This window comes from Miscanthus floridulus, chromosome 6 (assembly GCF_019320115.1).
Source record: "Miscanthus floridulus cultivar M001 chromosome 6, ASM1932011v1, whole genome shotgun sequence".
Taxonomy (NCBI): domain Eukaryota; kingdom Viridiplantae; phylum Streptophyta; class Magnoliopsida; order Poales; family Poaceae; genus Miscanthus; species Miscanthus floridulus.
Genome location: NC_089585.1, coordinates 58,221,985 through 58,248,920, shown reverse-complemented (window position 1 = coordinate 58,248,920; position 26,936 = coordinate 58,221,985). Strand labels below are relative to the sequence as shown.

The 26,936-nt window shown below is 54.7% G+C and overlaps 1 protein-coding gene across 3 annotated transcripts in view; it reads right to left on the bottom strand.

The window, feature by feature from the left end:
• Nucleotides 1-14,146: 14,146 nt before the first annotated feature.
• Nucleotides 14,147-26,936, bottom strand: part of LOC136456059 (nicotinamide adenine dinucleotide transporter 2, mitochondrial-like) — a 35,462-nt gene continuing 22,672 nt past the window's right edge. For all 3 annotated transcript variants that reach the window (XM_066455816.1, XM_066455817.1, XM_066455818.1), the window contains 4 exons: nt 17,489-17,583; nt 17,291-17,379; nt 17,117-17,211; nt 14,147-14,606 (listed from right to left, as the gene is read on the bottom strand). In XM_066455816.1, the coding sequence (XP_066311913.1) occupies nt 14,385-14,606; nt 17,117-17,211; nt 17,291-17,379; nt 17,489-17,583 (501 nt within the window). In that variant the 3' untranslated portion in view covers nt 14,147-14,384. The remainder of the gene's footprint in view (nt 14,607-17,116; nt 17,212-17,290; nt 17,380-17,488; nt 17,584-26,936) is intronic.

Sequence of the window (26,936 nt, the reverse complement as noted above, 5' to 3'; positions counted from 1 at the left end):
CCTATCTCCTTCGCCTTCTCCTCTTAGAGTTGTTCGACGGCTTGGCAGTAGCTGGCCGAGCTCCGCATCTTGCTCTACAAGCACTAATAGTCATCACAAAAAATATAGCCATTCAGTAATACAAAGCACATTCGCCAATATACCATACTTGCTTTCTGCTCGGATACACTTTGTAGCTGCTCATACTTCTGCTCCAGTTGCATGGAAGCACTCGCTAGCTGCTCGGACTTGCCCCATACCTACTCAGACACAGCCGCTAGCTGCTCAGATAGGATGCCCTTCTGGTACTCCAGGTCCCACGCGTTGGACTCAGCAATGTCTCGCTCGTGCTGGGCCCTCTAGATGTTTTTCTCCATAAGGTTCATCGCCTCCTTGAGTTTGTCATTATCATCGATGAGGGGCTCCATCCTTTTGATCAGCTGGTGGCGCTGCTCAAAAGTCCGAGTTATCCCCTGCAAATGCACAATGACAATGACGAACTCCGATCTCCAATGTCAAATACAAGGATTCCAGATGCAGTGCTGACCTTGATTTGTTTCATCACTTGGCAAGGGCGGACTTCAGTCTCCTCATCTCCCTTGTGGTGTCCTCCTCCTCGACAACCACTACCTCGTCGCCATGTCTGTGGAGGATTCAGACGGCCAAGGGTCGAGACTCCTCACGTTCGATCTCTTCCACCTCGTCCTCCTCCTCCATGGCTGGAGGCACCACCGGGGGGTTTCATGGCCGGACAACGGGTCCGACCATGCCCTGTGATGCCTTGGGGGCGCCATTTGTTCCTCAGGCACAATCGGCTTCGCCGTCCCAGACTCAGGTGCGGCACCGGCATCTCCCGCATTCGCCGTTGAAGACCCAACAGTTTCCGCCATTGCCCTAGGCACCATCGCCAACCCATCCACTATTGGTGCCAACTGTTCACCATTGCCAAGTTCAATAGCAGCGGTGGCTGACTCCTCCACCGACTACCGAGAACCCGGGGACTCCGGGATTGGGTCCACCGGCATCTCCTCTACCCCAGGGCCAGCCTTCGGCTGCTCGTCATCTACCTAGGGCTAGCCTTTGGCTGTTCGTTATTCTGGAAGGGCGAGGCTAGATCCTCCATACACCTCGCTCTGCATCAGACCAGCTCGTTAATCACCAAAAAAGGATAAGGAAATGACAACCAAATAAATCCAAGACAAGGGTACTTACGCAGCGGTCTTCCGATAGATCTTTCTGAACCGGTGCTGCCTACCCGAGCCCCCAACCATGGCCTTGGGGTCGACACACCTATGTCTTGTAGTGGAGGTCCCACGGTCTCCGCTGTTGGCCTCTTCTCCGCCCATCGCTCTGGGGATCCCCTCGCTTGCTGCTCGAGGACTCCCTCTGTCCGTCGCTCTAGGGATACCCTCGCCTGCTGCTCGGGGACTTCCTTCGCCTACTACTCAAGGGCTCCCATCACCCACTGTTGGGGAACTTGCTCCCCTCCCATCAACTATTCCTCCATGCGCGTGCTGCATAGAGGCGCCTTCGTGCTCGGTGGAGGAGCAACCAGAACTTTGTCGTCATCCGACCACTCGAACACCGTGGTCCTTTGTGTCTGAGTGGTCTGGTCACCGCCAAGAGAGATGTCGCTCGGCTTGAGGGGAGCGATGCCTGCCATCTTTCTCTTCTTTCGGTCTGGCTCGTCTGTCGCTGCCCTCTTCCCCCAAATTTTCTCCGACACCAGAGATGGACTCTCCGACGAGATGCTGATGGTTTCCTCCTTAGGCTACGTCGGTGGCTGGGCATCTACTCCCCAGCGGCCAATCGCCCCTCGGTATGCCCAAGAAGTACACCGCTCTTTCATGTGAATGGATCTTTGCATAAGTGAATCAGCCCACTGCTTGGCAACGACAGAGGATAAAAAGCATCAGGAACACACAACTGAGATATTTACCTGAGGAGGCAGATTATTACAGTTAAAGGGCTTCGTATACCCTGACATGCTGAATGAGGCAAATGAAGCGAATAGCTTTGCAGCCCGCTCTTGCACTACGTCCCTCAACAGCATCTTCGACCTCTCTCGGGTACCGTCGGTCTCCCCCTTAAACTCAAAGGCTAGGTGGGCCCTCTCCTTATAGGGCTAGATGCAGCGAACTATGAAGCTCACCACCACCAGTCCACCATTGGTCTTCACGCCCTTTATTAAGCCAAGGAGCTCCCTTACTTGCTCCATATCAGCGCTGCTTGACATCTCCGACCAGCTCTTCTGGCTCTCCGAGATGTGGTCGACATCGCAGTAGACACCCGGGTGGATCTGCTTCATATAGAACCACCTGGCATTCCACCCCTTCAGCGACGTGCTTAGAGGCACAGTAAGGTACTCACCCACCATTCCATCGCACAGCTGAAGATACACTCTGCCGACCACCTTGGAACCACCACTGCCTCTCTTCTTCAGCCAGAACAGGTGGCAGAAGAGGTTGAAGTGGGGAAGGATTCCAAGAAATGCCCCACAGAGATGGATCAAGATAGATATGTGTAATATTGTGTTTGGGTGGAGGTTGCACAGACTGACTCTCTAGAATTCCAACAAATCGGTCAAGAATGGGTGTACAGGAAATCCCAACCCGCGCCAGAAATAATCTTCAAACACTACAACTTCGTCGATATGAGGCATAGGGAAGGGCTCACCAAGGGCCGGCCACCATTCGGTGGCGACGCGGTTAGGCAGAACACCCGCCTCCACCAATCTGTTTAGCTCCGCCTCTCCTGTTCACGATGGCACCCACTCTTCGTCACGCTGGATTTCGGTGCTCGCCTTCTAGGGGCTCGTCTTCTTTGGTTTCGCACCCTTCTTCGGCGCCATGTCTCATATCTGGTTAGGGTTTGGCGGCGGAAGCAAGTGTAGATGTGAATCTAGAAATGCAACGGCTGAGGAGGAAGATGAAATGGCAAAGGGGCAAAGGTATGAGCGCGGGGTGCGGCGATGCAGTTATAAAGCACTCCCCCACCTTTTTGCATTCAATGGTTTTTGGGAAACCATTCCTGTGAATTGCGCTTCTCTGCATTCTCCGCAACTGAAGGTGGGCCGTTACCTGGGCCTTAGTGCAACCCCAGCCCGTATCATTGATTTAACTCCACAATTTGTTACGGCTCGCCAAATATTCGCCAACATCTCTGCCAACCGCTATGGCTCAGTAATTACTACTATACAGCCATTACTCCAGTGTTTTCTCCGCGATTATGTTTTCTCCAAGTTGACTACTATTTCTGACCCTGGCACCACGTGACCATGTCACCTACTGTCAGGCTCGGGGACTAAGTGGGCACACTTCACCTTGTGGTGAATGTGCTTTTTGGGGCTATGCCCGGGGACTGGCTGCTTGCTCGGCTGGTCTCCTACTTTGGACCCTAGCACCACATGACTATGTCATCTACTCTCAGGCTCAAGGACTAAGTGGGCACACTTCACCTCGCGGTGAATGTGTTTGCTTTATTCTAGAATACTCCACGCCTCTTGAAGCTGAAGAAGACTATCTCCTTTTCTCGTGGTTGGACTCTAAGTGGGCATACTTGGTCCACTGTGAAGAAATTTTTGATTCTGAACTTGAGCTCCTTACACCCTTATGGTAAGCCGTACTTGGGTTATACTGCTCAACTATGATTCAAGCTGCTCGGCGATGGTTCACGCTGCTCGGCAACTGCTCACAACTGCTCGGCAACTCATCACGGTGGTCGGACCATGAGTTTGACTGCTCGGCTTTGTTTGCACCTACTCAGACAAGCTCAAGACAGCGTTGCACAACGGGTACAAGGTGCTCGGGGACTAGCTATGGGGGGTACGACCCTGGATACCCATGGCAGACCACATGGGCTGCGCCCCCAGGGGTGGCCCAGCCCACAAGACGAAGCCTTGTAGGGCACGACTCTGCTCAGCGCCTCCCGCAAGATACCGAAAAGATATCCTAGAGATACTATGAGATCTTATAGGATACGTATGATCCCAAGATTCCTGTAATCTGTTATTACTTTCCGGTTATGTCGGTACAGAAAGTGACCAACCCAAAGGCTACTGGTGTCTAAAGTGAGTGCTCTAGTCGGAGAGGTGGGCTGAAGAAGTTGATGAGCGGGTGACTGTTCTTTTGGGTAGTCCTTCCGGTCGGCGATCAGGACTATCCTTTCGGCCCATTGTGTTTTAGACTCTCGGGCCAACCCATGAACTACATGCTGTTTTCTTGGGCCGAGCCCTGGTGTTGAAGCCAGTCCCTGAGGGACCCTGGGTTTATGAACCCAACAGGAGCCCCCGAGCCCCCAGGTGATTTTGAGTGAAATCATCCAGGGGATTTTTGTCTTGCTGGTGGGTAGCGCGCGAGTGCACCCGTGGGTGTAGCTCCCAAGCCCCCTGGTGGTTCGGGCAGAACCGACTGGGGGGTTTTCTGTGTTGTCAGCGAGGGAGGTTTTTCTGTTGTGTCAGCGGGTGCACGCGAGCGCACCCATGGGTGTTGCCCCTAAGCCCCCAGGTGGTTTGGGCAAAACCATCTGGGGGTGTTGTTTCAGCAGGCGTGCGTGTTTTTAGTTTGAGATGGAATTTTGTTTAACCACGGCGTCGTTGTGCAGCCGAGGAGATTTTTAGGCGTAGAGATGAGACAGAACTTACTAATCCCGGTGTCGGTGCGAGCCGTGGACCGGGTGAGAAGGTTAGTTCGGGACAAACCCTAGCGTCGGTGCGCGCCACGGATGGAGATAGCTCAGTTTGGACGTGACAGAGCTCACTGATCTTTAGCATCGATGCGCGCCATGGGATCAGTCAAGGCGGAGTCGCGAGCAGACCCAGGCGTCGGTGCACGCCGTGGATCAAAAGTTAGTTTAGTTAGTTTAGGAATCGGTCGAGCCAGAGCTCCATAGCCGTATGACGCAGCCGTTACGCGAGTTCGGAGTCGCGGTCCTAGGATTATTGGAGCGTAGTCAGAAGTGAAGCCATTGCATGAGTTCGGAGTCATGGTCCCTAGGATTTATTAGAGCGTAGTCAGAAGTGAAGCTGTTATGTGAGTTTGGAGTCACGGTCCCAAGCCATAGCCGGATGTCATAGATCATGTCGACGTGAGTTTGGAGTCGCGGTCCCAAGCCATAGCTGGATGTCATAGATCCTGTCGATGTGAGTTTGGAGTCGTGGTCCCAAGGCTTTTGGCTTGTGACCCCAAGCCCTATCGGGCCTTTGTGGGGGTTGATGTGAGTTTGTGTGCATTACCCCATCCGATTCCTCACAACCGGAAGGGCTGAGTTTCATCGCTTGTCCCAATTGCTTGGGCTCAAAGACTAGCTTGGTGAGTTCGCTAACGGGTGTGATCGAGCGGAATCTGGGTCCGTTGTTCATGACGGGGTCGACATAGCCCTCTTATGACATTACACTACTCCTTTACCTGCAACCCAGTAGATGCCTAGGTCATTCCTGGAGACTGACCTAGGTGGCCTAACGACCTCCCCTCGATTGAGATTTTATGGGCCTGGCGAGAGGTTCAGGATCGAACTGAGAAGGTTGAGATGACCCGGTTTGTTAGATCGGGCGAAGGCCACACGGTGCTCATCTATGGTTTTGCTCCCCTAGCTCTGCTGTTTGCTCATGTCGAATGAGGCAACCACCGCTTCATGATGCAACACGGAGCGTTCTGGTGCATTTCGCTGCACGTGCGATGCTTAGTTCCTAAGCCCCCGGGCGATTCAGGGCCCGAATCATCTGGGAGGCGTGGGCGTATGGAATGAATGCGCATATGGATGTATGAAATGATCGTAATGAAATAGAGGGGATTTGATAGTGTTTACCTTGATGACTAGAGTGACGGGGCTTGGAGAACTTCAGTCAAAAATGTCCGACCGGGACCCGTGCTCATCGTTCGTGATGGAGTTGGCATGGCCCACATGGGGCATCCCTTTGCTTCCTACCTGGGTAGCTGCCTCGACTGCATGAGAAGGTCAGGAGCTCCATGTTCCTCTACTGAGCATCTATGGGTGCAACGCCCTTGAGGTACCCGTTGCGCTTGCCGAAGCTGAGGGAGCGGAACCGAGCGGATCCTTGGCGGTCGCAGTGGTATTTGCAGTAGTAGAAAATGTAAAAGTTTTGTGGGTGAGTCCCCATGTGAATAGTTTTTTGTATTAAGGAATACATCAGTATTGTCCTTGTGACAGAACCACGATATCGTTTCTCTTTTTATATCCTAGCATAATCTTCATTCTTATCCTTTCTCCCTCTTGCACCTACCCGTTTGTCCCATAGGGTGCGACCTTGGGAGTCCGTGGCGTGGCCCATGGGGCTCGACTGCTCGTATCCATAGGGAAAGGCGGGGTGCGTTTGGTTGGGAGCAAGAACATAGTTACGTAGGGTAATCAAAGACATGGAATGTGTTTCCGCTTGGGGACAAAGTTGTTTATTATGTGATGGTAAAAAGAAAAGGTGGTTAGACCAAATTTAGGAGAAAAACGACGTAGCTGTTTAATGTTCCAAGTGTTGGTGAGAGTATTGCCGTTGTTGTCCTCTAGTCAGGTAGGTGCCCGGTCGGATTACTTTGATCATCGTATAGGGCCCTTCCCATGGTGGAGAGAGCTTGTGTTTTCGTCGGTCGTGCCACCAGCTGATGCGGCTAGGCCGGTTCAATAGCTTGTAGGATATAAGTAGTTTAGTGAATGTAAAAAAAAGTTTAAGTTTGTGAGGGAGCCCCCGTGTAAGTGTTTCTGTGCGCTTAATGGTTATAATGGTATTTTTGTTTTCTGTGATGGAGTCACTCCAGTTCAGGGACGCTCGTACCCTTTCATTCCTTTGCTTTTCCTTAGCATAACTTTGTTTTTTATTTCTTTCTTTCTCGTACCTGCTTGTTTGTCCCATAGGCTGCAACCTAGGGAGCCCGAGGCATGGCCCGCAAGGCCTAGCTACCTGTAACCGTAGAAAAAGGCAGGGTGCGATCGGTTGGAATTTTTAAAGCAAAGCTATGTAAGGTAAATTAAAGGAATGAACCACCCCTTTGCTAGGGTAGGAAGGAGTTTCTCCACACGATAGTAAACAAAACAGAGAGGTAGTAGTTAAGAATAATGATAGTAGTGTACTCTAGTGGAGCCCCCGAGCGCCCCGGGCCGAAAAGTGTTCGGGTCGGGGTGCTTTTGTAGGAGCATATACTAAGTAAGTAATGGTAAGACTGAAACTTAGGGGAAGAAAAAATGACATAGCTGTTCCAAGGTGTTCGGAGAGAGCATCATTGTTGTTGTCCTTCAGTCGGTAGGCGTCCGATCGGATCACTTCATCCTTCAGTCATCTAGATCCTTGCCCGCTGCTGCCCCCTTCTTTGGTTGTTGCCACTTCGCCTATGGCCCTGTGCCTCTCATCATCGAAACTGACGCAGGCATTGCTTGGCGGGCTTTGAGCCCTAGGATAAGGCGTAGTGCGTGCTCGGCGACCTCCCATGGTATCCTCGGCATGTCAGAAGGCTGCCATGCGAAGACATCACGATTGTCGCACAGGAAGTCAATGAGCTCGCATTCCTATTTGGCCGGGAGCTGGGTCCTGATTCGCACCGTTTTGGCTGGGTTGGTGGGGTCGACACCCACCGCCATGGTTTCCTCAAGCAGGCGGAAGGCCATCAAGGAGGTCGGTTTGTTGCAGTCTAGGACTACTGGGGTTGATGACTCCCCATGCTATAGGAGCTCGAATGAGTTGACGACCGCGGTGGTGAGCTCGTAGTGCTCGCGGTCGCACGTGAAGGCGTGCGAGAAGGTGCTACTCACGGTGATGACACCGTTTGGTCCTGGCATCTTTAGCTTGAGGTAGGTGTAGTTGGGGATTGCCATGAATCTTGCGTAGCATGGCCATCCCAAGATGGCGTGGTAGGACCCTGGAAAGTCCACCACTTCGAAGGTGAGGACCTCCGAGCGGAAGTTGGCCCGGCTGCCAAACATGATAGGCAGATCAATCTGTCCGAGCGGGTATGCATGTGCTCTCGGGATTACCCCATGGAAGGGGGAGCTCGCTAGGCGGAGCTTCGATCAGGGGATGCACATGGCTTCGAAGGTGTCGATGTATAGGATGTTGAGGGCGTTGCCCCCATCCATCAGCACCTTGGTGAGGTGCTTCTTGCGGACGATGGGGTCGACGATGAGCGGGTAGCATCCTGGTCTCATGACGTGGGAGGGATGGTCCCTTTGATCAAAGGTGATCGGCGATTCCGACCAGCTGAGGAAGGAGGGGACGACCGTCTTGGCGACGCATGCCTCTCGATAGCAGATTTTGTGCTGGCGCTTGGACTAGACGGCGTTAGATCCACCGAAGATCATGATGCACTCCTCGGGCTCAGGGAAGCCATCTCCGTCCTTACCTGCCGTGCCCCCCTTCTTGGTGGCCGCCTCTTTGCCATCTCCCTCCTTTGGCCCGCTGGCCTGTCAGAGGAAGCGCTTGAGGAGCTCGCATTCCTTGTAGAGGTGCTTGACCAGGTAGGCGTGGTTGGTACATGGACCATCCATGAGTTTGTTGAAGTGGTCAGGCAGTCCCTGTTGGGGCTGTTTGGCCATGCGATCGGTTACGGTGACCAGCGCGCAGCTGTCCGACCGGCGTTGATCTTTTTTGTTTTTCTTGCCCCTCTGCGTGGAGGGGCCTTCGTTGGGTCCGTGCACTTGGCTTTGACCTCATGTCGACCCCTGCTGAAGACCGCTCCTGACCGCCTCCTTGCCAGAGGCATGGTTGGTGGTGACGTCGAGTAGGTTGCGAGTGGTACGGGGTTTTAAGCAGCCAAGCTTATGGATCAGGGACTCATAGTTCATCCCGGAGAGGAACGCGCTGATGACGTCTGCATCGACGACATCGGGGAGGGAGTTGCATCGCTGGGAGAACCTATGGATGTAATCCCGCAGGGACTCATTGGGCTCTTGTTGACAGCTCTTGAGGTCCTAGGAGTTTCCCGGGCGGACGTACGTCTCCTAGAAATTCCCGATGAAGACCCTCTTGAGGTCCGCCTAGTTGTGGATGCTGTCATGCGAAAGGAATTCAAGCCATGCCCGAACATATTCCCCCACGCAAATGGGAAGGTATTGAATGATGAAATAGTCATCATCCACTCCTCCGGCCCGACAGACGAGCCAAAAGTCTTCAAGCCAAATACCTAGGTTGGTCTCCCTAGTGTATTTGGTGATGTTGGTGGGCGGCCAGAAATGCTGCAGGAACGGTGCTCTTCGGATACGCCGGCTGAAGGCTCGTGGCCCCGGGCCCTCAGGGCTAGGGCTCTGGTCGTCTGGCCGGTGACCGTGCCTGGGGCGCGTTTCACCAGTTCCCTTGATGGTTTGGCCGGGGTCCATGTCACCTGCTGCCGTACGGTGGACATCATTATCGTGTCGAGCCTGACGCCGGTTGCCGATGATGCTACGAGCGTCCTGGTGCGGATCAGTCCGCTCGTGTACCGGCGGTTGGTGTGGAGCAGGCACCAGGTTGGACCGTGGCGCGACTGCCACACCCCGAGCCGGGCCTGATGGCTGTGGCGGCGAGCAAATGGAGCGATCCGTCTGGTATGTCCTCGTCCCCCCCGATGGGGAGAGAGGGCGTGGGTCGGAGTCACGACGTGGAGCTTTCCGCCTGTTGGACGGTGGCGGCTTCTACTAGAACCCAGAGGTTCTGGTAGACTGCCTGCTCCTAGGGGGTCGGCGAGCTCGGGAACGCCGCGCAGAAGCATTGTCGTAGCGGCGATGTTTTGGCCAGCCCAGGCGAATTGAGGGAGATCGTTCCCCTCGTTCATGATATCGTGTTGGACCTGATGGGCGCGACCCCGGGCGCCGCCTATCAGGCCAGGCGCATGGGACGCAACGGGCTGTACTGACGGCGCCGGCGCAGGCGATGGCTGGTTCTGCTATCATTGTCGTAATTCCTTAGCATGTGCTTGCGTAGACGCGAGGGCCCCCGCATGCGGGTCCAGAGGGGTATGAGTTTGAGTAGACTCCGCAACCACCAGCAGCTATCCCAGAGCGTCTGCCATAGCGCACTCCTGGGATGGACGGTGGTGGGGCGCCATGTCACCGATGCTGGAACCGTCGCTCTCGCCCTCACCATCTAGGAGTTCATGGGAAATGGCAGGAACACAGCCTGCCATTCCCATAAACTTAGACGTGAGGGGGGATGGTGCCAGCATCCTTCGGAGCCCCCGAGCGTATGCGTCCGCGGAGGACGCGAGGCCGTAGGGGAACCAATCGTACGGTGTTTGTGGCGTGGGCGGTACATTCCCTCTGGGTGATTGGTGGGAGATAGTAAATAAAGAGCGAATAGTAGTACACATATTACTTACAGTGAGGTTTGAGCAGAGAGTTTGCTCGGAATGAAGTGCAGATGCCGTGTCGTCGAAGTCGTGTGTCCCGGAGTCGATGGAGGACGTCCCTCTGACGGGTGCCGGGTTGCGCGCCTCATCGTGGAGGTGTAGTACGCCGAGCCGGTCGGCGATGAAGTCCAGGCTTCCGAAGAGGAAGGCCTGGGATGGCTCGAAGACTGGGGGAGCCTGCATCCCAGCAGGTGAGAGTGCGGGAAACTCCAGCGAGCCAAAGCGAATCGTATCGCCCGAGCCCGCCACGGTGGGGGTGGCGGAAAAATGGGCCATCCGATGACCAAAAAGTGTTGAACGTACAGCGTCTTCCTCACGAACGGCGCCAACTGTCGGTACAAAAAGTGACCAACTAGTGAATATTTGTAGTTTTGCTGTACGTTGTGATCGGAGGTGGCCTAGCACTCAATGACACAAGATTTATACTAGTTCAGGCAACGTGCCCTACGTCCAGTTTGGGTCGGTTGGTGACTTTATTTCTGAGCCCAGGTGCTCGAAGTCTGTAGTGGGGTTACAAACGGGAAGGAGAAAGATGGGGTGTACGAGAGGCCCGGTCGGGTCCGACCGGAAGGGCCGAGGGCGACCGGAACTCCGCTATGAGCTAGGTGTTTAAGCGTGTGCTTGAAGGGTTGTGAGCTATCGATCTAGTTAATCTCAACTTGAAGAAGTCGACCTCCTTCGTTGGAGGGAGCGCATCCCCTTTTATAGATGAAGGGGATGGCTTTACAGGCGAGAGGAAGAGAGTACGGATGTTACTAAGCCTTGTTGCCCACGCCGATGAGGACAGTGATGATGGTAGGCGCCCACAATGCTGTTGATGTCACTGTAGAATGTCAGGTGCACATGGAAGGTTGCGTTGACTTCTTCAGGAAGGGTGGATGTCGGTACCTACAAAATACTGTTGGTGTATGTGAGGAGCCCTACCATGTGTACCTGGTATGGTGGATCCTGGTGCCCACAGTGCTATCGATGCCCAGAGGCATGTGGGGGGCTTTTTGCCGTACGGGAGTCCAACGACGCCTACAATACTGTAGACACAAATGTCGGTACCTACAATACTGTTTGTGTTAGGGCGGTTGTGGAGCACGGTTCCCGCAGGCATACAGGGTATGGTCCCGGTATCGTGGTTTGACTTTGTGCGCTGCCTTCTCCGTTTGCCCCTGGTCCCTTCCGAGCGGGCGTCCCCGGTCGGCCCTGGCCGCGACAGTCGGAGAAGAGCGGTAAGCAGGCTTCCTACGGGGTCCCTGGTCGGAGACGCGGGGTCGGAGTAGGAAGCAGCATTTTGGGCCAGGCCTTTCCGATCGGAGAGACCGCCCGGAGGCGGCTGGTGTCTGAAGCGAGTGCTCCGGTCGGAGAGGTGGGCCGAAGAAGTTGACGAGCGGGTGCCTGTTCTTTTGGGTAGTCCTTCCGGTCGGCGACCGGACTGTCCTTCCGGACCGTTGTGTTTTAGACTCTTGGGCCGGCCCATGAACTACATGCTGTTTTCTTGGGCCGAGCCCTAGTGTTGAAGTCGGTCCCTGAGGGACCCCTGGGTTTATGAACCCGACAAGTTATCTCTCAGATCTAACCGACTTGTAACCCTGCCCTCCGGACTATATAAGGTGGGCAGGGACCCCCTCCAAACTCACGCAATATCATACGATAGTCAATACAATCCAACAGAACACAGGAGTAAGGTATTATGTCATACTGACGGCCTGAACCTGTCTAACTCATGTGTCTTTGTTGCCTTCTTGTTCTTGATTACACGCCTCTTTGCCGATCAATCTACCTTCGTGAGATACCCCTCGGAGGACTGTCGACGATATTCTGTCGACAATGACCATCTTCTAACTCCATCACTTGGTATGTACTAACCTATCTTTGTATTTCACTCATGATAAAGATTAGTATACTTAGGTTTCATCAATTATCCAAAACGCTTTCAGCAGCGTGACTGCAGCCCAAGAACCCTAGCGGCCACGATCTGCTCCAGCTCGGTGCCCACGGGCGACGCCATCCATACTAGGATCGGAGGCCATGCCGCCGTCCTCTTGGTACGTCTCACGATTGTGCTCCTGCAGATCGCACCGTGCCGCCGCCGCTGGACGGCTCCTTGTGCACTCAAGCTTCCAGATCGTGCAGCACGCCGCCGGCAGCCAGGGCTGTGACATCCTCCAATGTAGGACGGCGAGAGTCAAGCGTCCACTGGAGACAACGACACTAGCACTCCTGCACCGAAGCTACCGATGTTGGTCCACCTCCACACAGTGGCTGCATCGTTTGAACTCTGAAGAAGCAAATGGGGTTTGTTGAACTGGAAGAGCATGATGTTTGACTTTGTTTTGTTTGCATCTATTATTTATAGCTTTCAAGAGCATCTAGCAGCACAAAGGAAGGAGAGAGAGATGGCAACTGCAGAACTGGGATTTAAAAAGCAATTAACTAAGGAGGAGAAGTTTGAAAAGAAGAAGCAGAGACCTGCTTCAATGGGTAACGTTGTGTAACCTACCAACAAACTTGATTGATGGAAATATATGTCATGGTTTATTCTGTTGACTCGAATTAAATTTTGTAGGAGAGGATCTTTTGGAGATTGCTGCTGACCAACAATTTCGCTTCCCTGCCACCTGTTGCAGCTGGTGGTAGCCAGGAGGGGAATAGTTTTTGGTCCAAGCTGTGGAAGCTGGATTGCCCTCCGAAAATCAAACACTTTCTGTGGAGATTAAGCCATAATACCCTGGCAGTTAAGCACGTTCTTCAAAGGAGGGGGATGGATATTGATACTCGATGCTATATGTGCAATCGCCTTGATGAGGATGGTGCCCATCATCTACTGAAGTGTAAAGAGGCACGCAAGGTTTGGCAAGAACTGAATCTAGAAACAGTCAAATGTAAACTGACAGAAGGGACCTCCACTAGACACATGATGGAGATGATTCTTGAGCTTGAGTCAAGAGCAAAGCTGAAGGTGATCACTCTGCTATGGTTGTGGTGGAGTGAGAGAAATACGCAAAGGGAAGAAGGGCACAGGCGCTCGGCTATTGAAGTAGCGTATGTTGCAGCTTCGTTGTCTGATCATTTTCCGACAACAGAGAAAACGCTGAGTGCAACTGCTGTTGTTCAGAGAAGGAGATGGCGAAAACCACCTGAGGGGATACTTAAACTGAACTCTGATGGTGCGTTCTTCAATCAGAAGTCAGGAGGATGGGGCTTTGTCATCAGAAACGACAGCGGCCATGTTGTGCTAGCGGGTGCAGGCAGTGAGGATTTCATCCAAGATGCTTTCCATGCAGAGATTTTGGGCGTGCTAGCAGGAGTCAGAGCAGCGGCTAATCTGGGCACCTCTCGCCTGCAGGTTGAAACGGACACTACCATGGTCAGAGATGCACTGGAAACTGAGTATCGACTGTCCACGATGGGGGGCATCATCACGGAAGTAAAGCTTTTGCTCTACTCAGAGTTCAGTTCTTTTCCATTTGTCTGTCCTCGAGTCTGTAATCAAGTAGCGCATGCGCTTGCTGCTTTGGGTTGTAAAAATCCTAGTGAGTCTGTAATCACTTGGGAAGTGGTGCCTCAGGATGTTGGGGTCCTGGTGACCAGCGATTTAGCTGGCGTTGATGAGTAATGAAAACCCTATGATTAAAAAAAAACATTCCTTTCCTCCCAGCTCGGTTCCATGTGCTAATGATTAAAGTATGGCAAGATCCCCTTAGTCGAAACAAGTGACAAGTGTGGCAAAGAATTTGGTAAACTATCTTTACCCAAGTTTGGCAATTTTTTGTGGCTACATGAACCAAACAAAATAGGTACAAACTCGCAATCGCAGTCAGCATTTTTTGTATACTTCGATTGGCTCGGAGCAATAGTTTAACAAACAGATCAGAGAAAAAGTTTGTATATCATGACAAAACAAGATTTTCGGTTAGTCTCTTTTCACCAAAATCTTTGTTCAAAAACCTCCACTTCGACAGTAATTGGAAAGCGGCAATGCAACCACGATAACCAACTATTACACCTGCAGCTAGGTTGGAGTTGATCTCATGCCAGAACTTCAATCTCATAAAAAAAAACTTTGCTAGCTTCAAGCGTCTGATTAGGGATTTAGGGAGCCAGAAGCTGGTGCATGAGCCGACTGATCATTTCATAGCTGGTAAAAGTAATGACAGCATTTGGGGTAGTTCTCAGCAAGTTGGTTGCACAGCCTCGGTAAAAGCCAGGAAAACCCTCCTTCTGGTACACTTGCTTTATACAGTCAGCGACACCACTATACCGTGTAGCACCATGATGATCACGGCCTTGTTCTTGCAGTTTGGATCGTACAACCTGCCAATGCAAGTCAACATATCATCAGTGTTTAAAACTGGAGAGAAAAACAGAGTGCCAAGTGCCTATTGCATATCACGGAAGCTACAACAAAAGTCAACCGGCAGGAAGAGAACCAGCAGTAAAACCAAGCCAACCTAACAAAGGCACCATTTCACGGTTTGGTTTGAATGGTTTCCACAGGTTAAACAAATAGTGGCAGGTGGTAGAGTTCTGGACCATCACAGCTGGCTGAAGATGTTGATTCGGTCCACAAACTGTGTGGCAGGCTCAGAGATGCCTCCAAACCAAATGGCTGGCAGATCCGACCAAGCTATTGGTGGCCTTGAGTACCGCTGTGTAGATGTAGAGCACGCACGTGGGCACTGTGTAATCTAGCAATGCACAAAAACCCTCTCCTGGCTGTCCCACCAGAGCATGAGGACAACTGTCACGGTAGCCACCTATTGTGGCGTTGGCGCAACCTGCAGCTGCAACATCTTGACAACTTCAGCCGAGGCACCACGAAGGCATGCCCTAGTAGGAGGCCAGGAGGGCACTGTGTCAAGGATGGAGAACCATAACATGTCAGAGCACCACTCTCCTCCATGGTTCATGTCCACAACACTAAATCATCGATTCCTCCATTGCTTCCTAGGCAAGCCTAGCACAGTGACGCAGGTTAGTAGCAAGTGCCCTAGGCCAATGACATCGCTTCTACATCCACCAGCGAGGGACAGTTAGCTGGGGCAGCAACCTTCTTGATCCAACCCGACGCAGGTTAGTAGCAATGCCGTGTTCGTTTCGCTGAAATTTGGCTTATGCTGACGTTTATGCTGATTTGTTGTGAGAGGAAAACACTGTTCGTTCGCTGAAAAGTACTGCTGAAGTAGTGCCGAAGAGCTGGGTATCACGGTTGAGGAACTCAAATCACTCTTATGGCAGCATTTCCTTCAAATCGCCCTCGTCACATGCTCCCCACACTGGCATCATATCTGCTGCCTACCCACGTGTGTTTGCTACCTAGATTACAGAGATTTAGCTTGTTTAAACTGTTGACCAGCCCACCCCGTTTATAAACTGTATATGGAGTTATACAGGGCTGGTTTCGCGGGTTCCCTGGGTCATAGTGTTGACAGCCAGAATCGGACCACCGCGGTGGCAGGGTCGGTTTGATGCCTTCAACACAATAGTGAGCTGACGAACAATGGACTGGCTGAACGAAGGATGAAGATGCCGGTGGGATAAGTGGATTGTGGGTGGGTTAAAAAATTCAATTTTAGCGCTAACCCTAGCCCTAAACCATGGTTGTGATACCGTCTTTCTAATAACCTCAAAGATTTCAGAAGGCAATGACTCCATTAGTGGAGATGACATTATATAGAGACCTAAATAGCCCCTAAGTTCATCCAGGAAATTTAGGGCTGCATTTGGTTTGGAGACGGGGGGGATGGGACGGGTGTAGCATCCAGCCCATTAGTAGCTTGTAGTAGTTGGCTCATGTGTGGTTGTAGTTGGTAGTTGGCCCATGTATAGCCGTAGTTGGTGTGTTTAGTACCAACTTGGAACTTTAGGAGGATGGAGGCCAGCTTATAATGCTTTGGTTTATCCCTTTTACATGAAACGAGAACAAAAGTGTAAGAGAGGTGCTACGCGTACGCAGGCCCGTTCCACACGAGGAGTAGGGTCGTGAATAGATTTTGGACGCGGGGTGTTACAACAGCTCCATTCCAATTTTCTGTCTCTATTTGATTAGGGGGACAGGGACATGGTAGGAGGGAAAAGACTCTCTACGTTAGCCTAGACCTCCAACGCCACCTGCCTCCCTTATCTCCTCTCCTCCACCACAGCATCCATCTCGTCAATCGCCATCTCCTCCTCAATTGTTGCCAGCTGGGCCTTGCTAAACCTCCCCCACGCACACGCCATGCCCACACAACCCGCACTCCAAGCACGCCCGCCCGCTTGCCTCCATCCTCCTCAATCGCCGGGGCTAGGGCTATAGGAGCGTGCAGTGGAGGTGGCCTGCACAGCCGTGTTAGGACCGAGGCGCGCGTGAGACGATGGGGCGAAGCAGAGTTGGCAACGCAAACATAGATTTTTCGGGGACAGGGTGAACCCACATTTAGGAGGGAACATTCCCTAGTGGGGATGAATCTGTTCCACTCACACCCCAACCAAACACCAGTAGATTTGGGATCGCCCCAGCCTGTCCCCTCTCGTCCCCCCCCCCCCCCCCCCCCCCAACCAAACAGAACCTAGTGGAATGACTCTATTCTTAATGCTCAAACTATTAGCTTCGTGGGGGATGAGGTGGTGGTAGATCGACCAATTCCATCCCACAAACAAAAGAAAAGTAAGAAAATGATGAACTACCTTTCCAAACAAACACCCCTTAAACCACCTCACCAGAATTATAATGCACACAGAGCAGCTTGAGAAGAGGATAGTATGGTATTCAGGTACTCCAAATAGAGGAAAACTATGTTCATAGAAAGGTAATATGAGATGCATTGTATCAATAAACATACCTCATGTGGGTAAGTTATTATCGAGGCTGCTACTTTGGATCCAGACGAACAAATAGCAACTTGTGTAGGGCTGAGATTATAAACGGTAGTATTGTCTGGAAAAAGAACTGCTCAGTCAATCTTTTTACATTTAGATCAAGTTTCATCCATATTTTTTGTAGTAAATATTGTTACCTCTTCTAGCGAAGTATAGCTTCACCTTTTCATAGACTGGGAGCTGGATAGCTACATGAGCAACGCCAACTAGAGAAGGCAGGAGACCACTATCATCAGGGAGAAAAGAATCAGGGGCACTCTGGGTCAACAGATGATTAAATGGAAACTGAACAGAACCAATCAGCACAACACGCATTGCAGTTAGGTGCAATCTACCTGTACAATCCACGGATTCCTTCTTCTTTTGCAATCCGTTGCAAAGCAGATAAGATGCTTTGGTAAGGCACTACTCCAGGTCTCATCCCTTGTGTCTTCAACAGAAAATACAGAATACTAAAATGGTTAGATATCATCTAAAGTGGCCTCAAAATGCAAGTGCCAGAGGTAACAGTCCCTCAAATAAGTAACACTACCTCCATCCCACAAAGAGTGACCCTCAAGGAAAAGTAAGAGAGATTAGCTGAGCTGAAATGACATTCTGTGCCCCTATTTATTAGATGCAGTTGCCATCTCCAAGGGCCATAATTTTGATGGGATTAATTGTCACAAGCAACCTGTGTCTTTGCTAGACAATTTTGGCATAGGTTGTTCAATGCACTTAACTTGCAGCAGTTGGTGCCTAGCATTACTAAACGTAATTTCGCCACTTGGTGGCGGAGAGCTAGCAAAAGAGTTAGGCCCTCTTTGGCAGGGCTCCGGTTCCGGCTTCTTGCGGCTCCTCGCAAGGAGCCCTGCCAAACGGGCACCTAAAAAACGGCTCCTTGCAAGGAGTCCGGAGGAGCCAGAGCCGTTTTTGTATAGAGGAGCTGGAGCCGAAAAAAGTGGCTTCTCGTGGCTCCTCCTCACAAACCTAATACAAATTATTACAAAACTGCCACTGGAGCTGTTTTCGCCAAATGTTTTCTAAAACGGCTCTAGCTCCTCTAGAGAAGCTGCTCCACATGAGGAGCTGAAGCCCTTTTAGGAGGAGCCAGAGCCCTACCAAACGGGCCTTGGCAATGATCAAAGAAAAGGGGTTAACACCCTCACCATCTTGGGTGCCTGGATGCTCTCGAAGCAGCAGAATGCATGTGTTTTTGAGGTAGATTCTCCAAGTGTACTACTACACTAAGGAACCCGAAGTTAGAGGCTCATCTCTGGACGCTTGCTAGGGATCCAAGCTACAGGGTATTGGGCTAAGCCTGTTGGAAATCTAGGCTACTTTTGTGGTTTAGTCGGATCGTTTTTTTTGCTTCCTTCCAAAAAAAAAGCTTGTCATTGCTGTAACCCACCACCTTACCTTGGTCCTAGTAAAAGGGTGCTTGTATGGACCATTTCTTTCCCTTATAATACAAAGATACGCAACTCTCCTGTGTGTTCAAGAAAAAAACAAGCAAGCATGCCGATAATTGGCACTATGCAATTTGGATGGTCCACAAGCTGGAATGACACTTCTTTGTGGGACATTTTTCTAATGCTAGAGTTCAGTCTTTGTGGGATGGAAGTAGTAGCTACTAACTACTAACCCATGACAAGAGCATCAGATTTAAATGATCAATTATAAATTTACTGCAAACCGTACTCTCAATCATTGCTAAAGAAAGAATTCAACTTCAGTTGGACTAGTACAATCATTGCTAAAAAGCATTCAACTTCAGTTGGACTATTAATATGGATGGTATGCCGTGTTTCTGTTACGCAGATAACTTATGAACATTTTCAGCCAGTCACTACCTGTAGCATCATCCTCAACAAGGCTGAGATTACCTCAACTAAATGTTTTGTTCATTCAATGAAAAATCCTTCACTCAAATAAAGTGACTCATAATATCCTAAGCAAACCATTGGTTCAATCAAGAAAAGCACAATTCAAGCCAGGTGTCATGTGGGGGAAGACCTACACCAGGAGACGACGAGCCAGATACGTGCGCCGGGCAGCAGAACGTGCGGGCGCGCGCATGGACGCAGAACGCGCGGTGGTCGCGGGCACGGTGCATGCAACCGAGGAGGAAGCGATCAGCGCAAGTGGCTGAAGTTGGAAAGCTATTTTTAGTTGTTAAGATATTATTTGCTATCTTTGATTAGTTCCTTGAATTGAGGAGTTTGTTTCCTCCGTTGGTTAGGGCCGATGGCTATATATTCCCTGTAAACCGAAAGATTGGATTAAGCAAGATCAATTACCTGCTCTCCTACCTCTCGCTCTCAAGCCCGATCGGCAGTGAGGGGAATAACCTCCGCATCGGAAGATCACGGCCGGAGATTACGAACTTCGTAGTCGAGGGCCGCCTACCCTAGATCATAAGGCCCTTGACAACCTGGTATCGCGATCCACTCGATCCTCAGCCCCAGCAGCCGCCGCACCTTCATCTTCCACACCAGCCGCCGCCCCTAGCCCACCACCAGCGCCGTCATCCCCAGCCCCATCACCCGCCTCCGCAGCCAACCCAGCCGCCGACATGGCCGAGCCCACCATCGCCGACCTCTTGCAGGCGATCAAGCACATGTCCGCCAAACTCACCTCCCTGAAGGCCGATATGGCGACCATGAAGGACAAGGCCTCGATGGCCGACAGCAGCGAGACTCGCCACCCTGATGGGCCGCGCGACCTCGACCTGCCCCCTCGGCCCAAGAAGTGGGATTTTCCCCGCTACGACGGCACCACGGATCCGCTGCTCTTCCTCAACAAATTCGAGGCGTACTTCCGTCACCACCGTACCATGGCCGAAGAGCGCGTCGGCATGGCGTCCTACCACCTGGACGACGTCGCGCAGACTTGGTACACCCAGCTGCTCGAGGATGAGGGAGCCCCGACGTGGGGGCGCTTCAAGGAACTCGTGAACCTGCGTTTCGGGCCACCCCTGCGTTCGGCCCCGCTCTTCGAACTCTCCGAGTGCCGGCGCACGGGAACAGTGGAGGAATACTCCAACCGCTTCCAGGCGTTCCTGCCGCGCGCGGGTCGGCTCGACGAGTCCCAGCGCGTCCAGCTCTTCACCGGCGGTCTTCTGCCGCCTCTCAGCCACGCCGTCCGCATCCACCATCCGGAGACGCTCGCCGCCGCCATGAGCCTGGCACGCCAGGTGGAGTTGATGGAGCACGATCGGCCGGCGCCACCTCCACCACGAGCCCCGCCGCGTGGGCTGCTACCTGCGCCTGCGCCACGGTTCGCGCTACTCGCGCCCGCGCAGCAGTTGGCGCTGCCTGCCCCACCAGCGGCCGCCCCACAGGGTCGCGACGCGGCCAACCCACGGCGCCTGACGCCAGAAGCGATGGCCGAACGCCGCCGCCAAGGTCTGTGCTTCAATTGCGACGAGAAATTCACCCGTGGCCACAACAGGTTCTGCCGTCGCCTCTTCTTCGTCGACGGGGTGGAGATCGACGACGTCACGGTTGAGGGTGACGCGGCCGCCGCCGCCGGGGATACGGAGGCGCCTGTGTTCTCCCTGCATGCCGTCGCCGGCGTGCCCATCGCGGACACGATCCAGCTCCAGGTGACCGTCGGTGACGCCTCCCTCCTCGCCTTGCTGGATGGAGGCTCGACGCACAGCTTCATCGGTGAGGAGGCGGCGAGGCGCGCCGGCCTCCCGATCCAGTCCAGCCCGCGCATGACGGCCATCGTCGCCAACGGCGAACGCGTGGCCTGCCCTGGTGTCATCCGGGACGCGGCGTTCACCATCAACGGCTCCACATTCCACACCGATCTCTTTGTGATGCCCCTCGCAGGTTTCGACGTGGTGCTTGGCACTCGGTGGCTCGGCACGTTGGGTCCCATCGTGTGGGATTTCGCCTCCCGGTCGATGGCGTTCCAGCGAGACGGGCAACGCTTCGCCTGGAAGGGCGTGGCCTCAACCGCGACAGCGCAACTGCGCACCCTCGCCGCGGCCAGTGGGACGCTCCTGGATGAGCTCCTGGTCGCATATGAGGACGTCTTCGGCGAACCGACGGGCCTCCCACCTCCACGTGGCCGCGACCACGCCATCGTCCTCAAGCCTGGCTCCACTCCCGTGGCGGTCCGTCCGTACCGCTACCCAGCGGCGCACAAGGACGAGCTGGAACGCCAGTGCGCCGCAATGATCGAGCAGGGCGTCGTCCGCCGCAGCGACTCGCCTTTTTCCTCGCCGGTCCTACTCGTCAAGAAGGCCGACGGCTCGTGGCGTTTCTGCGTCGATTACCGCGCCCTCAACGCCCTCACCGTCAAGGACGCGTTCCCGATTCCCGTCGTCGACGAGCTCCTCGACGAGCTCCACGGCGCCCGCTTCTTCACCAAACTCGATCTGCGGTCGGGGTATCACCAAGTGCGGATGCGGCCCGAGGACGTCCACAAGACCGCCTTCCGTACACACGACGGCCTCTACGAGTTCCTCGTCATGCCGTTCGGGCTGTGCAACGCCCCGGCAACGTTCCAGGCGCTGATGAACGACGTGCTCCGACCGTTTCTGCGACGCTTCGTGCTTGTCTTCTTTGATGACATTTTGATTTACAGTGCGACTTGGACCGACCACCTGCGGCACCTGCGTACCGTCCTCTCCGTGCTCCGTCAGCACCGGCTCTTCGTCAAGCGCAGCAAGTGCACCTTCGGCTCCCCCTCGGTGTCCTACCTCGGCCACGTCATATCCGAGGCGGGCGTCGCCATGGATCCGGCCAAGGTTCAGGCTATCCACGAGTGGCCGGTTCCCCGTTCGGCACAGGCGGTGCGCAGCTTCCTCGGCCTCGCCGGTTACTACCGGAAGTTCGTCCACAACTACGGCATCATTGCCGCCCCGCTGACGGCCCTCACCAAGAAAGACGGGTTCTCCTGGACAGAGGACACCGCCGCTGCCTTCGACGCCCTTAAGGCAGCAGTGACATCGGCGCCCGTCCTCGCCATGCCGGACTTCACCAAGCCGTTCACCGTCGAGTGCGACGCGTCCACCCACGGGTTCGGCGCTGTGCTGGTCCAGGATGGCCACCCCGTGGCGTTCTTCAGCCGGCCCGTCGCGCCGCGTCATCGTGCCCTCGCTGCCTACGAAAGAGAGCTGATCGGCCTGGTGCACGCCGTCCGTCACTGGCGGCCGTACCTCTGGGACCGGCGCTTCGTCGTCAAGACCGACCACTACTCCCTCAAATACCTGCTGGACCAGCGCCTCGCCACCATCCCTCAGCATCATTGGGTGGGCAAGCTGTTGGGGTTCGACTTCGCCGTGGAATACAAGCCGAGCGCTGCGAACGCTGTTGCGGACGCCCTGTCACGGCGCGACACGGAGGAGGCCGCCATCTTGGCACTGTCTGCGCCTCGCTTTGACTTCATCGGCAAGCTGCTTGACGCGCAGCGCCAGGACCCGGCGCTCACTGCCCTCCGCGCCGAGGTCACCGCCGGCACGCGCACGGGCCCCTGGGCGCTCGTCGATGACCTGCTGCAGTACAACAGCCGGCTGTACATTCCCCCGACATCGCCCTTAGCTCGGGAGATCATCGAGGCTACACATGGGGACGGCCACGAGGGTGTCCAGCGTACCCTGCACCGCCTCCGGCGCGACTTCCACATCCCCAACATGAAGCAGCTCGTCCAGGATTGGGTACGCTCCTGCGTAGTGTGCCAACGTTACAAGTCCGAGCACTTGAGCCCGGCCGGCCTCCTGCTGCCCCTGCCAGTGCCCCAGGGCGTCTGGACCGACATCGCTCTAGATTTCGTCGAGGCGCTGCCACGTGTGAGCGGCAAGTCCGTCATCCTGACGGTGGTGGACAGGTTCAGCAAATACTGCCACTTCATCCCGCTGGCGCACCCGTACTCCGCCGAGTCCGTCGCGCAAGCCTTCTTCGCCGAGATCGTTCGTCTCCATGGCGTTCCGCAGTCCATGGTGTCGGACCGCGACCCCATCTTCACCTCGACATTTTGGCGCGAACTCATGCGGCTGATGGGCACCAAGCTGCACATGACGACGGCATTCCACCCGCAGTCGGATGGGCAGTCCGAGGCGGTTAACCGGGTGATTATTATGTACTTGCGTTGCTTGACAGGGGACCGTCCACGGCAATGGCTGCGCTGGCTCCCATGGGCGGAGTTCATCTTCAACACGGCGTACCAGTCCTCACTTCGGGACACCCCGTTCCGGGTCGTCTATGGCAGGGATCCACCCTCCATCCGCTCCTACGAACCGGGGGATACGCGGGTCGCCGCCGTCGCCAAGAGCATGGAGGAGCGGGCTGAGTTCCTCTCCGACATCCGCTACCGGCTCGAGCAAGCTCAGGCGGTCCAGAAGCTGCACTATGACAGGCACCACCGCCACGTTGCATACCAGGTGGGCGATTGGGCGCTCCTCCGTCTGCGCCAGCGGCCCGCCGCGTCGCTCCCTCAGTCCGGCGGGCCGTACCGCGTCACCGAGCTCATCAACGACGTGGCCGTCCGCCTGGAGCTACCGGCCGGTGCTCGTCTCCATGACGTGTTCCACATTGGCCTGCTCAAGATGTTCCACGGGCCGCCACCAGGTGCACCACCGGCGCTGCCTCCTCTCCATCACGGCGCCATCGCCCCGGAACCGGAACGTGCTGTTCGGTTTCGTTTGGCACGAGGCGTGCGCCAGGCCCTTGTTCAGTGGAAGGGCGAGTCTCCAGCTTCGGCAACTTGGGAGGACATCGACGTTCTCCGTGCCATGTACCCTGCCCTTCAGCTCGAGGACGAGCTGAGTCTCGAGGGGGGGGGGGGAGATGTCATATGGGGGAAGACCTACACCAGGAGACGACGAGCCAGAGACGTGCGCCGGGCAGCAGAACGTGCGGGCGCACGCATGGACGCAGAACGCGCGGTGGTCGCGGGCACGGTGCATGCAACCGAGGAAGCGATCAGCGCAAGTGGCTGAAGTTGGAAAGCTATTTTTAGTTGTTAAGATATTATTTGCTATCTTTGATTAGTTCCTTGAATTGAGGAGTTTGTTTCCTCCGTTGGTTAGGGCCGATGGCTATATATTCCCTGTAAACCGAAAGATTGGATTAAGCAAGATCAATTACCTGCTCTCCTACCTCTCGCTCTCAAGCCCGATCGGCAGTGAGGGGAATAACCTCCGCATCGGAAGATCACGGCCGGAGATTACGAACTTCGTAGTCGAGGGCCGCCTACCCTAGATCATAAGGCCCTTGACACCAGGTCTGGTTTGATCTTGCTAAAGGATCCCTACTTGTACAAACAATAAAGAGGCATGATGCTATTCCAATCCCATGTAGTACGCAGGTTTCAAACTGCAAATCTACTAGCTTTGCCCCCATATACACTAACTCAAGATGTCCAAACGTCAAAGCTGAGTTTCCATTGAGTGAATGCAGACTATAGGTTGTAGATGTAAAGGGAAAACTAGTACATGTAGATCAATGCAAATTAAACATTACTCAAAAGTAAGAGAACACCAGCTTTTTATTCATTTAAACAGATAAACCAGTGAGGCGTCAAAACTGATCAGTTCAGATTATCTCAATAATCACGGGCTGAGTGACAGCATGAATTGGAATGCAAGCAGCCAAGCATACTAATGAGCTGATGCATTTTTATGTATGATATGCTGCATGTTAGTCGCTGAATTCTCACTTTTGGTAGTAGGAGAATTCTTACTCTCATCGAGAGAGGATGACACTAGGAGTTGGGGCAATTTTCTTGTCTATTTCTCACACAAGCTCACACAAATGTCATACCAACCTGAGGGGTTGGGGTTACATATTTATAGGCTGCTAGCCAGCCAAGGTGACCGGAGGAAGGGGGAGCCTTCTTCCGCGACAGGCGGCCGCAAGCGTGGCAAGCCACGCAAGGCGCGCAGAGACGCCCAGGCCGGGGCGCGAGGACGTGCCGAGGGTGATGCCCGCGGAGGCGCCCAGGGCGGCGCCGCCGGCAGGCACAAGCCGGCACGAGACGACGCCTGCCGCAACTGCGGCCAGCTTGGCCATTGGGCCAAGGACTGTCGACAGCCACGACGCGGCCAGGCCCACGTCGCACAGGCGGAGGAGGAGGAGCCGGCTCTGTTCATGGCACATGCCAGCATCGAGCTACCTCCAGCGGCACCGGCCGCAGCGGCTCTCCTCCACCTTGACGAGCCAAAAGCACACGCCCTCCTCGGCGACAGCTCCGGCAACGACAAGACTGACGGGTGGTGCCTCGACACCGGCGCCACCCATCACATGACCGGTCGACGGGAGTTCTTCACCGAGCTTGACTCTAGCGTCCGAGGCTCCGTCAAGTTTGGGGATGCCTCCGGCGTGGAGATCAAGGGCGTCGGCTCCATCATCTTCACCGCCGTGTCTGGTGAGCACAGGCTGCTCACCGGAGTCTACTACATCCCCGCGTTGAGGAACTCCATCATCAGCTTGGGACAGCTGGATGAGAACGGTTCGCGCGTGGTGGTTGAGGACGGAGTCATGAGGATTTGGGATCGTCGTCATCGCCTTCTTGCCAAGGTATCCAGAAGCGCAAATCGATTCTACGTCCTTAACGTGCAGGTGGCACAACCCCTCTGTCTCGTTGCTCGTCGGGACGACGAGGCGTGGCAGTGGCACGAGCGTTTCGGGCACCTTCACTTTGAGGCCCTGAAGCGGCTCAGTGCCACGGAGATGGTGCGAGGCCTGCCGTGCCTCGACCATGTGGAGCAGCTCTGCGACGTCTGCGTGTTGACGAAGCAGAGGCGACTCCCTTTTCCCCAGCGGGCGAGCTTTCGAGCCAAGGAGAGGCTCGAGCTCGTGCACGGGGACTTGTGTGGCCCGGTGACACCGGCCACACCGGGAGGACGACGCTACTTCCTGCTGCTCGTCGACGACCTCTCCCGTTACATGTGGGTGATGGTCCTCGGCAGCAAGGGAGAGGCTGCGGACGCCATCAGACGCGCGCAGGCTGCTGCGGAGGCGGAGTGCGGCCGCAAGCTGCGCGTGCTGCGCACCGACAACGGCGGCGAATTCACGGCGGCTGAATTCGCGTCGTACTGCGCTGACGAGGGCATTCAGCGCCACTACTCCGCGCCGTACAGCCCGCAGCAGAACGGCGTCGTCGAGCGGCGCAACCAGACGGTTGTGGGGATGGCTCGGGCCCTCCTCAAGCAGAGGGGGATGCCGGCTGTCTTCTGGGGAGAGGCGATGGTGACGGCCGTCTACATCCTCAACCGCTCGCCTACCAAGGCGCTCGACGGCAGGACGCCGTACGAAGCTTGGCATGGGCGCAAGCCGGCGGTCTCCCACTTGCGGGTCTTCGGCTGCCTCGCGTTCGCCAAGGAGCTTGGCCACATCAGCAAGCTCGACAACAGGAGCACTCCGGGAGTGTTCATCGGCTACGCGGAGGGCTCGAAGGCCTACCGCATCCTCGACCCGAAGACACAGCGTGTGCGCACGGCGCGCGACGTTGTGTTCGACGAAGGGCGAGGATGGGCGTGGGACAAGGCAGTGGACGACGGCTCGGCTCCGACGTACGACAACTTCACTGTCGAGTACGTCCACTTCGAGGAAGCTGGGGGAGTAGGCAGTTCTTCTTCGGCGAGCGCGTCTACCCCAGTCTCCGAGCCTCCACCGACCCCGGCACCTACTACTCCGACAGCACCACGCTCTCCAGCCAGGACCTCGGCTGCGATGAGCTCCTCGTCGGCTCCACCACAGCCGGCAACGCCACGCACTCCAGCACCGACAGGCACCACTCCGGGCACGTCTACTCCACCACTAGCTCGTGTCGAGCACGGCCCGGTTGAGC